Source organism: Scomber japonicus, chromosome 11, assembly GCF_027409825.1.
Source record: "Scomber japonicus isolate fScoJap1 chromosome 11, fScoJap1.pri, whole genome shotgun sequence".
NCBI lineage: Eukaryota > Metazoa > Chordata > Actinopteri > Scombriformes > Scombridae > Scomber > Scomber japonicus.
Window position 1 is genome coordinate 27,557,449 of NC_070588.1, and position 14,021 is coordinate 27,571,469.

The window sequence follows — 14,021 nt, forward strand, 5'->3', positions numbered from 1 at the left end:
ACGGCGTGGTTCGGTTTAAAATTTGGCTTGACCTCCGTTTTCTAACCGGCTTCTTTTCACGTTTCAGGACGGGAGGACCGGGTGAGTGAACCGGTGTCACCGTGCGCTGAGGTGCTGTGTGTCACTTGAAATGTTATGCAACAAGACAAGGCTTAGACATTAGAAGTCAGTGTAATTAGATGCTCGTCCTTATTTCCAGAATGACCCAAAGGTAGTATATACACACCGATATAATTAACACGGTTTGTAGCCATTTTGGAGCGTGTACCGTTTGACTAATTGATTCACGGCTGTCACCCATAAGAGTCTGAACGTACCGAGCTCTGTTGTTGTAACGCAGTGGGTTTTACTGTCGCCCTGTTGCTGTTTGTCACATCGGGGGGGTCCTGCTCTAGTTTTGCAAAGCTCACAGCGGAAACTATGTTTTTTGCGCCGTTTGCAACTTTTTGCTGCGCGTGCCTCTGACGACGCGCCTCTTTCTGTAATTATGTAGCAAACAGCAGCTGCTAAAACTCAACTACAAGCTTTATTAGGCTACATTGAAGCTGGTTTTATTAAGGGGCTCGCTTCTTCTGGACCGGGGACGCTGAAATAATTAATTGTGGTCGACTCAAATTCCGCTTTTTTCTTTAATGAGCCAAACAACTAATTCGCTCTTTTAAATGAGCCTAAACACATTTGTCCTTCGTCACAATAACAACATATGTTTACACGTGGTTACAGAACATGTATGCTAATTCTCTCCCCCGTGTAAATGAGCCTCCTTGAGCGACTTCATGTTAGTTTACCGTTCGCCCTGGAAACCACGCTGAATGACGCTGGTTAGTTTAGTTATTGTACGTTAACCACTGTCTTGAATACACTCACGTTAGCGCGCCTACACATGATGCTAGCGGTCCATCTGGCACAAACAGATGCTCCACCGGCGTCAGTGAAGTTATGAGTTGCTGATTGGCGTCCTTACAGCGGGGGAAGTGACTTCATTGGCTGTTCTGCTTGTCGCTCAAATCCTCCTGTTGCTCACGGCTACGCCCCCTCCGGGGACCAAATTACAACTCATTTGAGAAAGAGACTCTCCATCATGACATGAGATACCTTTGACGGCTGGTTTTAGATTTCTCTCTCCTGCACTATTTTTTTGTAACCTGTTGAATAATCCCATGGCACAAGAGAAAAGGACAGTGTTGTCTTATTCTGGCCAGACATCCACAGTCATGTCATAGATTGAAAAATAAATGTCTTTTGTTGTTGTTGGGTTGCTATGTGAACTTACTGCAGGTTTAAATTTGATTAGTCACTCCTGTCACCTGCTAGAAAGCCCAGATAGAGACTAGAAACAGCGACATTAAAATGATTCATTTACATTTTGAATGAAAAGATGAAACATGTTTGGTTACCATTTGACAGGCTAAACTTTTAAGTGATGGACCAATTTATACATTTAAACCACACATCATGGTGTTTGATTTCTCAATTGTGGTAATCTATGAAGAGTGTAACTGTGATTGTGAGAGAAACAGGAAGAAACCCACCTTGAGAAGAGGTCATATGCAGCCTGATCATGGATCTTCAATAAAGCGATATACAACCATGTTTACTCTTGTGCCAGAAAAGACTGGGGCATGGTATACTTAATGCAGAAACAAATTTAGATAAGTTTGCATAAACAAATGTTAAATGGAGAAAGCAAATGGTGAGTCTGCTAGTGGAGTTATCTGAATGAGGATGAATTTTTCACACACCAGCTGCCATTGTGAGGCTGTCTGAAACTTGTCTTCTATGTCATGGTGTTGGTTGTGATGCCTAATCAGCTCTTCATGGTGAGATTTGGCTCACTGAGCTTGTTAGAGGAAATGTGTGTCTATTTTTGAGTTTTTACAGTCAGTATTCCTAGTTTCCTTAGTTTTCATTTGCACCCTTTTTAAAAATAATCTTTAGGGAAAACTGGTTCTCACTGTTGAATTTTAATTATAGCAACTACGGTTACATTCCCGTCCATGTGAAACCCAGAACCGAAGGAAGGATGAAACAAAAATGAATGTGCTAGAATATCCGTAATAATCATCCACTGGATTGTCAAAGTGCATGCATGCATAACAAATACAAGTACAGTAGGTCAAAGTTGAGCCAGGACGAAGCTCTGCACTAGAGCTTAATGACATGGCCAAAAATGTTATGTTATCACGATAGGTTTTTTATATTGATCAGTGTTGATAATTGTTGATAATGCTCAATTTACATTTTTAACAGTATTCTCCTTAATACAGAACCCTAAAGAAACCAGAGGGTTAATTATGGTTTATAATATACAATTATCAGTTCATTTGGAAATAGTCAGAATGAATGGGTGACAAGCATTGCTTTATGGTAAACACTGACTAAATACAATTAAATAATAAATATGTAAACAACTGTTGTGATTCCCATCATACCAAATACCTTGTTTCAAACATCTCTAGTAATATATTTAACATTGATTCAAGAAAATAACTTAAATATTGAAGATATTTATGCTTCTGTAAATTCTTTGAATATTTGCACATTCTTGGCAACTTCATTACACATTTCTTGCAAAAAAAACCAACTAATCGGTCAACCACACACACAGGAAGGTTTGTTGAGGTAAATTTTGCATAGGTCAGGACAGAATCGCATGCTTGCCACAGGCTTCCTAGCTCATCCTAACCCATCCTAACCCTGCATCCTCAGCCATGCCTCCAGAAGAGATGATATGTGCCTCCTAAAGAGCAGTCTGACTGGTGCAGACAAGGTTATAAAGGTCCCCCATTACCTCTTCAATACACTTTTTTCATCTTTGAAGACAGTTTCTTCACACTTGCACTCATTTTCTTCTTAGCAGGCTACTTCTCACAGGTGGTCATTCTGAGCTATCTTGAGTGAAAACACATCAACCACATGTGTTAGTTTCTCAGCTGTAAAATTGGCTGTTGGTCTAACCTTTTTGTAGCAAGACGAAACGGACACAAAAATAACTATCGCAAATAAATGTATCATCGTTATCGTGGAGTATTTTATTGTGAAAATTATAACAGTTACACTCAATTTAGTTATCATTTCAAAATCATAAATTCATATATTTTGGGTTAAATAGGCTTCAAACCCCAGTGACTGTAAAGTTTGCAAAGTTTTCTTTGAGAAAAATTTTAGTTTAACTAGAAAGTATCGCAAAACTATGAATAAATGACAGGCTGTAAAAAACAATCCAAGTCAATACACTGACAACACCAAGCCACAGTAAACTAATATGTGACTCTGTTTCACTTTATTCTCTCAGTCAATCTATTATATAAAAGGTAGGGGTTTTATTTGATTAGTATCAGTTGGTGACTGGAAGCAAACTCTTTAGTTTCACAACCTACATCACAGCCAGGTTCACTGACAGATGCTATCAAGTTTCTCTTTCCGTCTCTCACTTTTAGCATCTGACTATCATGTCTTTTCCTGTTTGATTCTTTCACTTTGCTTTCCTGTATCTGCGTCTCTTGCCCTCCTGCACTCTTATTCTGTCACATACAATTTCCTTACGAGTCACTGACCCTTATGTTTACATCCTCTCTGTTCCGCCACATATGCAGATCAGACAGCTGGTTTCAGGTTCAACCCACGCAGAAGGTAAAGTTCAGTTCCCTGTCAGTCCTGTGTCCTGGAGCAAAAACACTGAACATCAACCTACTGTATTAAATCATTGAGAGTCAATCTGGATGAGTGCCAACCCCATGCAGGAGCAGACAGGACCCATGATGCCATTCATCTTAGATTTCCATTCATTTTAACAGCTGTTCAAACCTTTTGTCAACATCTGTTTAGCCCAATGAGTATTTCTGATAGTAAATATTGATCAGATGAATATTAATAATGCCTAAAACACCTTTTGAAAGATCAAACCTGGCAGAAAGCTGCGATGTTCATGGTTTATTGAATTCTAGTCTTGTTTCATCTGTAATGCAGAACCGCTATGATTCATGCCATCCTACATTCAGGCTTTTCTCCCACTAGATTTACATGAATCAACAACCAGCTGGAGAGAATCATTGGTCACAGGTTTGTTCATACCGTAAATCACATATGCTCATATTTACTCTTGACACGACTTAGTCAATTAATGTAGGTGAAATTGGATCCAAGTGTTTGTTACTTTCACCTGAACCAATTGGCTCTCAAGATGTAGACTGATGCTTCATATGTTCCTGCATACTATCTGCACCCACTGTCTGTTTTTCCGTTCTTTTTCCTCTATGACTATTTCAGTCTGCAGATGAACCATTCACTAAATTCTAGTCATTTCAAAGCAGGCGTCAAAGCGGCCAAAGTGACAGCATTATTCTGTCAGTGTGTTAATGTTTGTGGCTTTAAAGGTTACACCCTACACAGGCCATTTGTACTATTTGGCACACTGCCTCCCTCCTTACACTTACTAAGAAGTCAGTTGGCTATACTGTTGTACAACTAAAGCCTCGTTGTCAGTAAAGCAGTTGGTAGAGCGTCCTGCTGTTGTAACAGTTGCTGGAAGGTTGTGTGTGTGTGTGTGTGTGTGTGTGTGTGTGTGTGTTCTGTTTGTGTATCTGGCACGTAAAGTATTTACACTCACACAGCCTCTGCAAACACATGTAAGGACACACATAACACAAAGAGTGAAGTAGTCCTCTTGTGAAGTATTCCGCTTTGACAGTGTAAAGCTTAGGAAAAATGAAGGGGGTTTGTGCTTTTAACATAATCTGGTCAAATCAAATAATGTGCCGTAAATCTCAAGCAGAGCCAGAATTGATGAGAAAAGTCAGAATCAGTCAGATGTGATGTATTGCTATAACCAACCTGACTGTGAATGTTTTTGAAGTGGAGAGGAAGGAGGAGGAGCAGGAATCTGGAAAGCAAGGACGCAGGACTCCCCCATTAAAATAAAAGTGTGTGTGACAGGGAATGCTTTGGCACAGCCTGTAAAATGCAACTGTTGTGTGTGTGTGTGTATATGTGTGTGTGCGTGTGAATGTGTGTGTGGACATTGATTTGAACAAAACGAGAAAAAGATGAAAGAGTGTAATGTGCTCAAAGCAGAGTTACTTTCTGCATGAATGGTGACCTGGAAGTCTTTATCCGCTTGGGAGCGACCCTCTAGTTTCACTGAATGAAGAGACACACTCTCTCTTTCTCTCTCTCTCCCTCTCTCTCACTCTCACATACACACACACACACACACATACACACACTGCAGGCTTATACAAGTAGGTTTACAAGGTAGCGGCTGGGCTGCTGAACAGAGCAGACCTGTGTTCTGTTAGAAAGCTCTGGATGCTTTCAACTGCAGTACATAGGTCACCCTTAGGTGTTTGTGTGTGTGTGCGTGTGTGTCTGTGTGTGTAAGGGGTTGAGCACTTCCGTAAAGCCTGGAGCATTTAAATCTATTAAATTTTGTAGATGGTAATCACTTTCACCTTGCTGAACAGAGAATAAAGCTGATGCTGTCGTTCTGCTGGCTGTTATATCCACAAAACCAACTCAGGAAAAAAAAGCAAAAGCTTAGGTCTGGAAATGATCAAAATTAAAGTATGGATGAATAAATCCACCGCATACTAATCTTTCTACTTTCCTAATAATAACGCAGTGAGACAGTATTGGGTGTCTTCCACCTATCTCCTGGCTGCAGGTATATGGGTCAAGGCAAGCTTTGAATACTTATGTGTCCCTCGCTGCTTCCTGTCCCATCAGCAGCACTATTATACTCGTTACTCTCCCGCTGTGTCTCGGCATCGATGACGTGAAATAGAAAGACTGCAGCACAACAAAAAGGACATAGATAGAGGGAGAAACTGCACAGAGAGCTGATAAATATGATGACACGTTAACTTGTTGGTTTACTGATGTGGTGCAAGGAGAAATTAGGACGTTTGTTTTGTCGCACTGGATCTCCCAGCTAACACAAACACGACAATGGTTGAGGATAGCATAGAGGCCTGAATCAAGATTCTTTCTATGAACCATGCAGTTTTAACTGCTGCCACTGTCTGTAATAGGAAGATTACAAAGTCACACTACAGCTAGTACTGATGAGAGGATCACACTAATATTAGTAGTAGGGCCCAACTGATACTGGATTTTTAGGGCTGATGCGATACCGAAATTAGGGAGTAAATAAATTCTGATATCAATATATCAGCAGATAATCTTATTTAGAGAATATTAGAGAAATTGCACATTTTTTGCAATGAGGTTATCAAACACTTGTGAAAAAGATATAGGGGTAGGATATTTTACAGTTTAACTATAAACCTTATTGTATAAAATGACATCAGATATCACTGGGAATTTAATGAATATAAATTCCTTTTAATAAGTATAAATAACTATTTAAAAAAATACGTCCATATATATTAAGCTTGAATTAAGTCAATTAATTACAGTATTATATAACTAACATTATTACTAATATCGGTGCATATTGGACCATATATATGCTGATAATGATATATCTGTGACAGGTCAATATCAGCTGACTGATATATTGGTCTGGCCCTAATTAGTAGATGTTTTAAATGTGGAAATTGTGTAATGAGCCTGATTTGAGTTCAATATAGAATCGTTTAGATGTTCAGACTGCTGTTTAAACACTGTTAATATAACATAGTGAAGCAGTAGAAACATTCACTTTTTCACTCCTATTAGAATAACTACGAAAATATAATGCTGCTGTCTTTCACCTTGAATTTGAACTCAGTCTAGTATAATTGGTGGTGAACAGTAAATGTTAATATAGAGTTAATGGAGCTGCTTTTGTACCTGGAGAGCGAGGCTGGCCTGACTGCTGGTGCTAGCTGTGAACAAAGACATCTCCTGGGCCTCGTACGTCTTCAGGATTTGGCTCCAAAAAAGGGACCTGATGGGATGATGGCAGCTCTGGCTGAGCTGTGCAGTGATGTGCAGGACAAGCCCGTCAGATATGTGGCACATCAAAGCCAAATTCCCAGGACTGATTTGGAAAGGGAATTAGTGCTGAGTTAGATCCTTTTTGCCCATATTGCGCTCAGATGTGATTATAAAATTTGCGGTTTGCCTCAAGAATATCTAATTCATTTCAAATATGTAAATCCCTTTTCCCAGCTCGGAACGGGAATCAGTTAAAGATAGATTAGGACACTTAAAGAGGCATTAAGAAATCTGTGACCTACATCATTTTTTTGTGATGACGTTTGGACTAATATCTACATATACCTTTGCTCTTCGTCATGTTGACCATTTGCCTGATGAAGACCTGGTGAGGTTGAAACATTACATTGTTCAGTCAGTAATGAAAAGAGCTTGAGAGTTACAAAATAAGAAGCCAAACCCCAACATGGAGATTAAATGTCTGTAGCACTATCCTCCACTCAGTGGTTTTATATTTAAAGTGGACTGACAAAGAAATGTCTGTCTGCTGAGTCTCTTCCGAGGTTTGCTCACTCCCCCCTCCCCCCCCCCCAGCCCCAAGCTGTCAACCTAGTGAAACACTGTATATACTCTATTACAGTTAAGCTGGCTGTAAAGTATAGCAAATCCTGTCTTGCATTAATTATAAACTCCAAGTCATGATTTTTACATTTATTCATTCATATATATTTCTAGAGCTCATTAACCCTTCCAGACTCTTCACAGCATAGAGCACATCATATTCCTTTATCATTCATCTTTGTACCATATTTGAACCACAAATGTATTTTGCATCCATAGATATCTCATAGTCATCAGGAAATGGGTGATTGATCCTTCAATAGTATTTTGGAGAGCAGTGTTTTCATAAGGGTTAACGCTATATGTTTATAAAAAACACAAAAACCCATTCACAGTCACAATATATTTATGATCTCATGCTATCTAAAATGTCATGCTATCTAAAAATGCAACAATACTTGAATGGTAGGTTTCATTATCATCATCACTATGTGCAAAAAAGTATACCAACTGCACACAAATGATTTTGAAATATTAACATTTTTGTTTATTCTGAACCACTTAAAGGAAAGATCAAGCTTGGTGCGCAGGTGGTCCAGTGGTTAGAGGGCATGCCATATACGCAGCTGACCCCAGTTCCAATCCCGATCGGAGGTCCTTTGCTGCATGTCACACCCGTCTTTCTCTCCCATGTTTCCTGTCGGTTTACTGATAAATAAAGACGTCTATGCCAACAAAATCTTAAAAAAAAAAAAAAGAATCATTATGTTTTTGTTACCTTAGAATGAGACCTATATATCTACATAGGGATCGGGTCCTCTTCCATGGAAGCCGCCATGTTTCTACGGTAGCCCAGAACCGACAAACCAAACACTGGCTCTAGAGAGGGCCTGCCACATTTTTCGCAAGTTTCACAGCCATCTTAGATTCTTCTATACACATAGAAGCAGGGGTGGGGAGGGGCGCTGGCTTGCAATCTGCATCGTCACTGTTGGATGCCACTAAGTCCCACACACTGCACCTTTTTAAAGAATTGAATTTAGGGTGTTTTTATTGCTTTCAAATGTCAAAATGGGTAAGATCTCACCCGAACTTGATGTAAGGGTTTAAAATGAATTGGTTTTCTTGTACAAGACAACACTTATTAGAGAGCATGTTAGTCATGCCCATCAAATATAGCGACTATGCAGTGCTGAGACACCACTTGAAAAAATAGTGAAGTGTTTTTAGCTCTTTTCATGACCTCAAACCCGCCACTAACCACACTAAAGATTTTTGCATGTCAGTGTTTAAACAGTCTTTGCCACACCACATAATGATTGCTTGAATATTATGTAAATAAAACTACACTGAAGAGACTTTTCATGCACATGGTGTGGTCATCGGCTGGTTTTCAACAGCCCCTGTATTGTGGTTATGGAGGGCAAACCTTCCTATTAACTGATTTAGTGCGCGAGTTCAAATCTTCCAGTACTTGGCTTGATTCTCTGTGCTGACACTGGAGAAAGGGCTATTTCTGGCCTGTCACATCACAAAGATCTGGCACCTATGGGACACCCACCAACTGCTCTCTCTGTTTTACATTCTAGTCATTCAGCTGACAAGCAGCGTTACTGTGAATCAACCCCCTGTGACAAACCACCGCTGCAGGACAAGGGTCAAATCTTAGAGAGAGATCACATACGTAGACTGTCAAAAAAAACAGGGGAAGAAGAGAGAAGTGGAAGATAATTTTTTCTTACGTTCCTTATCTGTCTCTTTTTCTCTCTCTGTGCAATTGCTGCTTCGCTATTTCTGGACTCTTTTTTTTTTCTCTCAGTGTGACAGCCTGCTCTTCCTCCTCTCTCGTGTTTCCTACCCTCGATCTGTTTCTCATTTGTCTTTACTCGAGCTGCCACTAAGAATATCATCTTTTGTCTTGGTGTAAGTCCACGACTTCCTCCTGTACTGAGGAAGGCTATTTTTTTCCTGCTGTAGCCAAAGCAGTGCATCTCTGTGGCAACTGATACATGAGCTGCTGCTGACTCTTGATAACAGTTTCACTTGTGGGAAGTGAGCGAGTTTCCCCTGGATTCAGCTGAGTTCAACATCAGGCTGACTGAAAGCTGAAGCTGTGTGGAACATACATGTAGCTTGACATGATACTGCTTAAACAGTGACCTTACTCTGCTCTTACAGCACCATAGAATTGATCTGTTATCAACTTGTTATGTCGATTTGAAGAAACATGTCAACTTGGGAGTTTTTGTCATCTTTCACCTGTGTAGTACAATTGCGTTGATCTCATCTACATCTGTCGCCATTTTTCTCTTCACATTTGTTTTTCTGGTTCTGGCACAGGAAGATGACATCTACATTCTTTATCCCGCCTACAAAGGTGTGATTGGCTCAGCTGTCAATAAGCACACCAGATCTATGGCTGAGAAAATAATTTTATATGTCATTAATATATGATCATTTTTGATAAGTCCATATATAGACATGATGATGTTGATAATTACTTTATTGTATGATAAGTTGATAATTATTGTAACAGGCCTAAATGTAAGCCAATACAGTGTTTGCTGTTTGTTAAAGGAGTGGGAAAATTGCCAAGAATTAGCCTCATTCAGGCTGTATCTCCCCTTTTTAATCAATTATACCAATTAAGAGTCTGCTGGGGGATGCTTTTTTGTGTGTTATTTGTTTGCTGACATCTGTTTTGTCATTTGTTTTTTGCCACTTCTGTGTCAGGTGCTGGTGCCCCGGAGAGAGGCACGAAGACGGAGGACGACTTCTTTCTGTTTTCTCAGCAGCAGGGGACGGGCGGAGAGAGGAGAAAGATGCCCAAACCAGTGAGTACCTGGCATATAACAGATTAAAGGTTGATTTATACCACCACCACCCCTGTGTGCCCCTCATGTAAAGATTTGCTGCCTATACTGAAATACTTTAATCCCACAAGGCTTTTCCCTACTTATCTGTTGCATTCCTCAGTATCAGATTGCAGAATTTTAGCACTGTTCCCATAAATGCACAGTTATTGTATGATTCTGAATTTGCAGATCTATTACAGAGTTCATGTTGATGGTGAACTTACTTTTCTCATATCTAGTCTCTGCAGCATCTGTGGGCATTTTAGAGTTGTTTGTTTTGCTTTTGCATTTTGCATGCTATTACATCTTTAAATGAATACATCCCATTTAATGGCATCAACATACTTTTTGGCATATTTATCACAGTTTGCACATCGGCTTCTTCGTATCTTCATTACATATGTGCTTCATTTCATTTCTCTTGAGTAGCAGCTTGCTGACAGTGCCAGTAAAGTCTTTTCAAATTAGAGCTGCAGCACAGGAACTCTTTAGTTTTCTTTTTTCTAATTTCATGGGTAATATTTATCTTCTTCAACCAGTGAATATTTCAGATTTTGCAATGGTTGAATCAAATGAATGGCGTATATCTGCACCAGGTGTGTAAGCAAAGAGGAAGCGAGACTGAATTAGCTCGCAGACATTGTGAATACTAGTAGCCTTTACACAGAGGAAACAAAGGTTAAAACACAATTCAAGAGGTTGCAGCGCTTTTATTGGACATGTCATATTTAGATAAATTACCCCTGAATTTGCTAACCACACACACACACACACACACACAAAAATGTTGCTTGTGAAACTGATCAGGAGCAGCCAAAGTCTAAAAGCTCCATTTATGGATTCATGGAACAACCTAAAACTGCTTCAATCATCACGTTGTTCTCAGGGCTGTTCACACACAACCACCAATTTTGTGTCACACTTCCTTATGCTGGTTCTTGTCGAGCACCATTCAAACAATGCACTCTGTTTTCAATTGTACTCAGGAGGTTAAGGTTTCTGGCTTAGAAGAGAGAGGTGCAGGGTGAGTTTCAGGCACCGATAAGAAATAAGTGAGAAATGTTTAGGAGTGAGTTATTGTGCAGCATGAAAGCATTTGTTCTGATGCTTCACAACATACCTGCTCAGTGAACCCAGAGTCTGTCATCAGGCCCCCTCAGTCAAAAGTAACGTGTCACAGGAGCACACAGAGTTTTTGGGAAAACAGACGGTCACTTTGTGGAAATGTCCTGTCTATTGAAAAGAGCAAATACAAAGAAGGCTTTCTCTGCTCTATTTTTGGACTGAAGGACACTGGGAGCTTTCATGTTGCTCTGACACAAACACATACAGACTGAACAGCATTATAGTCTGATAGTCGTGGAGCATTTTTACCTTTTATTGTATTGTATAGAGCAAGAGAGTTATAAGACTTAGTATGGAACCAGAGGTATTTTTTTCTCTTATTAATCGGCCTATATTGATGTTTTGAAATGTCCAATTCTTCTTTATTATATTTGTACAGAGGCTAACAGCTAAACATGCTCTGAAATATAATATAATAATTAAAAAACACTATTAAACTATAAGACAGTTTGGAGGAGAGCTATTTACAGTCAGAGATGCAGTTATTTTGATTAATATTTGCTTCAGTTGGTAGAAAAAGTCAATAAAAGCAACATACTGTATGTACAGTAGGCAACTCAACTCTGTGAAGCTGTATCAAATTCTCCCATCAACTAAAAAATGGATTGAAAGAGATCAGTAGAAACTACAGAAAAGACAGGAAGCTTGTATTTGCAGGCAGTTTACAGTCCACACAGGCTGGCTGCCAGCACAGGGAATGTACAGCCAGCCAGTGATTGTATCAAGCCCCCTGGTCCATCAATCTCAGTAATTGGGAATTAGGCCAGGCCCAATTCCTGGAAAGAGGCGAGGGACATGTGATGGAAAAAGTAAAGAGTGAATGGAAGGTGAAGTGAAAGCTAGAGGATAATAGAAATGGATAAAGGAGGATGGAACAAGGAAAAGTCTTTACAGGTTGAGTCCAGTTTTGAGCTGAAATGCTGAGCACATATCTAGGTCACAATTCTTTAGTTATTTTCGGGATCCTCATCAAAAATGTTTGTATATGTTATAAATATTGGTAACAGATGGGCTCAACTATAAGGGAGCAATGTACTAAAACAGAAGTGCGAAAATCACCCAAACTGGTGTTGCAGTCTTGTCACCTGATAGCTGTTAATTTTGGCATCTTTTTTTTATTCAGTTTTAGTCTAGTGCATTCAGACAGTGTGAAGCAAATTTTAATAATTACATACAAAGTCAACACAAGGACACAAGTATGCGCAAATTCCCCTGCATTGACGCAAATTGAAAATAATCCAACTTTAAGGAAAATGTATTAGTCAAATTTCAGGTGTTCTCATTTATGGCAAAGTTAGTGGAAAAAGCAGTGTTAAATTGCTCACACACAGTGACACACTGATTCTGATTTTAGTTGTCATTCCCAAACTATCAGACAACTTGGCGACATTTAATTAGCAAACATCTAGAGGAAGATTTAGATGAATGACCGGCTAAATGTAGTCATTAATCCTAGAATTTACTCAATACTTCTGATAGCTAACTGACTGAAAGTAACGTTAGCGTTACATTTGGTCACAGCATTATCTTTTCAGAAATATTGGCGTGCTAGTCTGCATTTTGGTCGTAGTTTGTCCAGACTGTTTTGTTGTCTAACTCACAATTGATATTAGATGAATTTAGTCTATAAATGATATTGTCAGGTAACAGAACGTTACGGAATGCAATTTTTCTTATTAGCAACATTGCTAAGCGAGTGGCTAACACTAATCGTATTCTGAGCAAGAGATATTTTTGGGCAAAGGAGGTACAATTTTACATATCAGGAGTGTATATATATATATATATATATATATATATATATATATAGTGTGTGTGATGTATGCAGGTCGATGAATAAACAGTATTTAATTCTGTCTAGTCTATTGTTATCGTTTTGTTATTGTCATGGTTCTCATTTTCAAAGGCTACTTTCGTTTAGTTTTCAAACTTTTTTTCATCATAGTTTTTGATGGCAAAATTAACATGGCATTACACAAATGCTTGTCTGATTTACTGTAGCTAAAGGAAAATATCACATTTAGCAATTTCCTTTCATAAAGTGATTCAGCTGTATCGATAAAAATCATTTCAAAGAAGTCATTGACCTGAATGACTACAGTAACCATTGGAGTGAACCATGAGGATGGACAGATAGAGGCCAAACCTTTAAGAGCAAAGGAGAAAGTTGTAAAAGAAGGAGAGAGCACAGATTATTGAGACACAATGTAGGAAAGAGAAAAAAAGGCATACAAAGGGATAGGAGAGGATTTGGGAGAGGAATGAGTGACAGGCACTTTGTTCATATCCAGTCCAGAAAAACGACACCAGAGCCGCCCTGGAGGGGAACTCCCACTCCGGTTACATTAAGCTATATACTTTGACCTTAAGCTTAGCGCTTGGACTGTAAACACATCAGCCCTTTCACTGCTTCATCTGTTCATTCTTTGGCTGAAGTTGGCACGAAATACATTTAAATGAAGAACTAAAGCTGAGTGGCTCCGCTTGATAAATATGGAACACGTAAACTAGCTTGGCTGCGTTAGCTTGTAGCGTGTTTGTTGCAAAAGAGCAAAACAACAGATAAAGAATGCACAAACAATTTAACAGGTGAGGCAAGTG

At 39.2% G+C, this 14,021-nt stretch overlaps 1 protein-coding gene across 1 annotated transcript in view; it reads left to right on the forward strand.

Annotated features, from left to right (window-relative positions):
• LOC128367725 (radixin) overlaps positions 1-14,021 on the forward strand; it is a 43,390-nt gene that overhangs the window by 399 nt on the left and 28,970 nt on the right. Inside the window, exon 2 of the mRNA XM_053328340.1 lies at positions 10,174-10,274. Coding sequence (XP_053184315.1) covers positions 10,263-10,274 — 12 coding nt within the window. The 5' untranslated portion in view covers positions 10,174-10,262. The remainder of the gene's footprint in view (positions 1-10,173; positions 10,275-14,021) is intronic.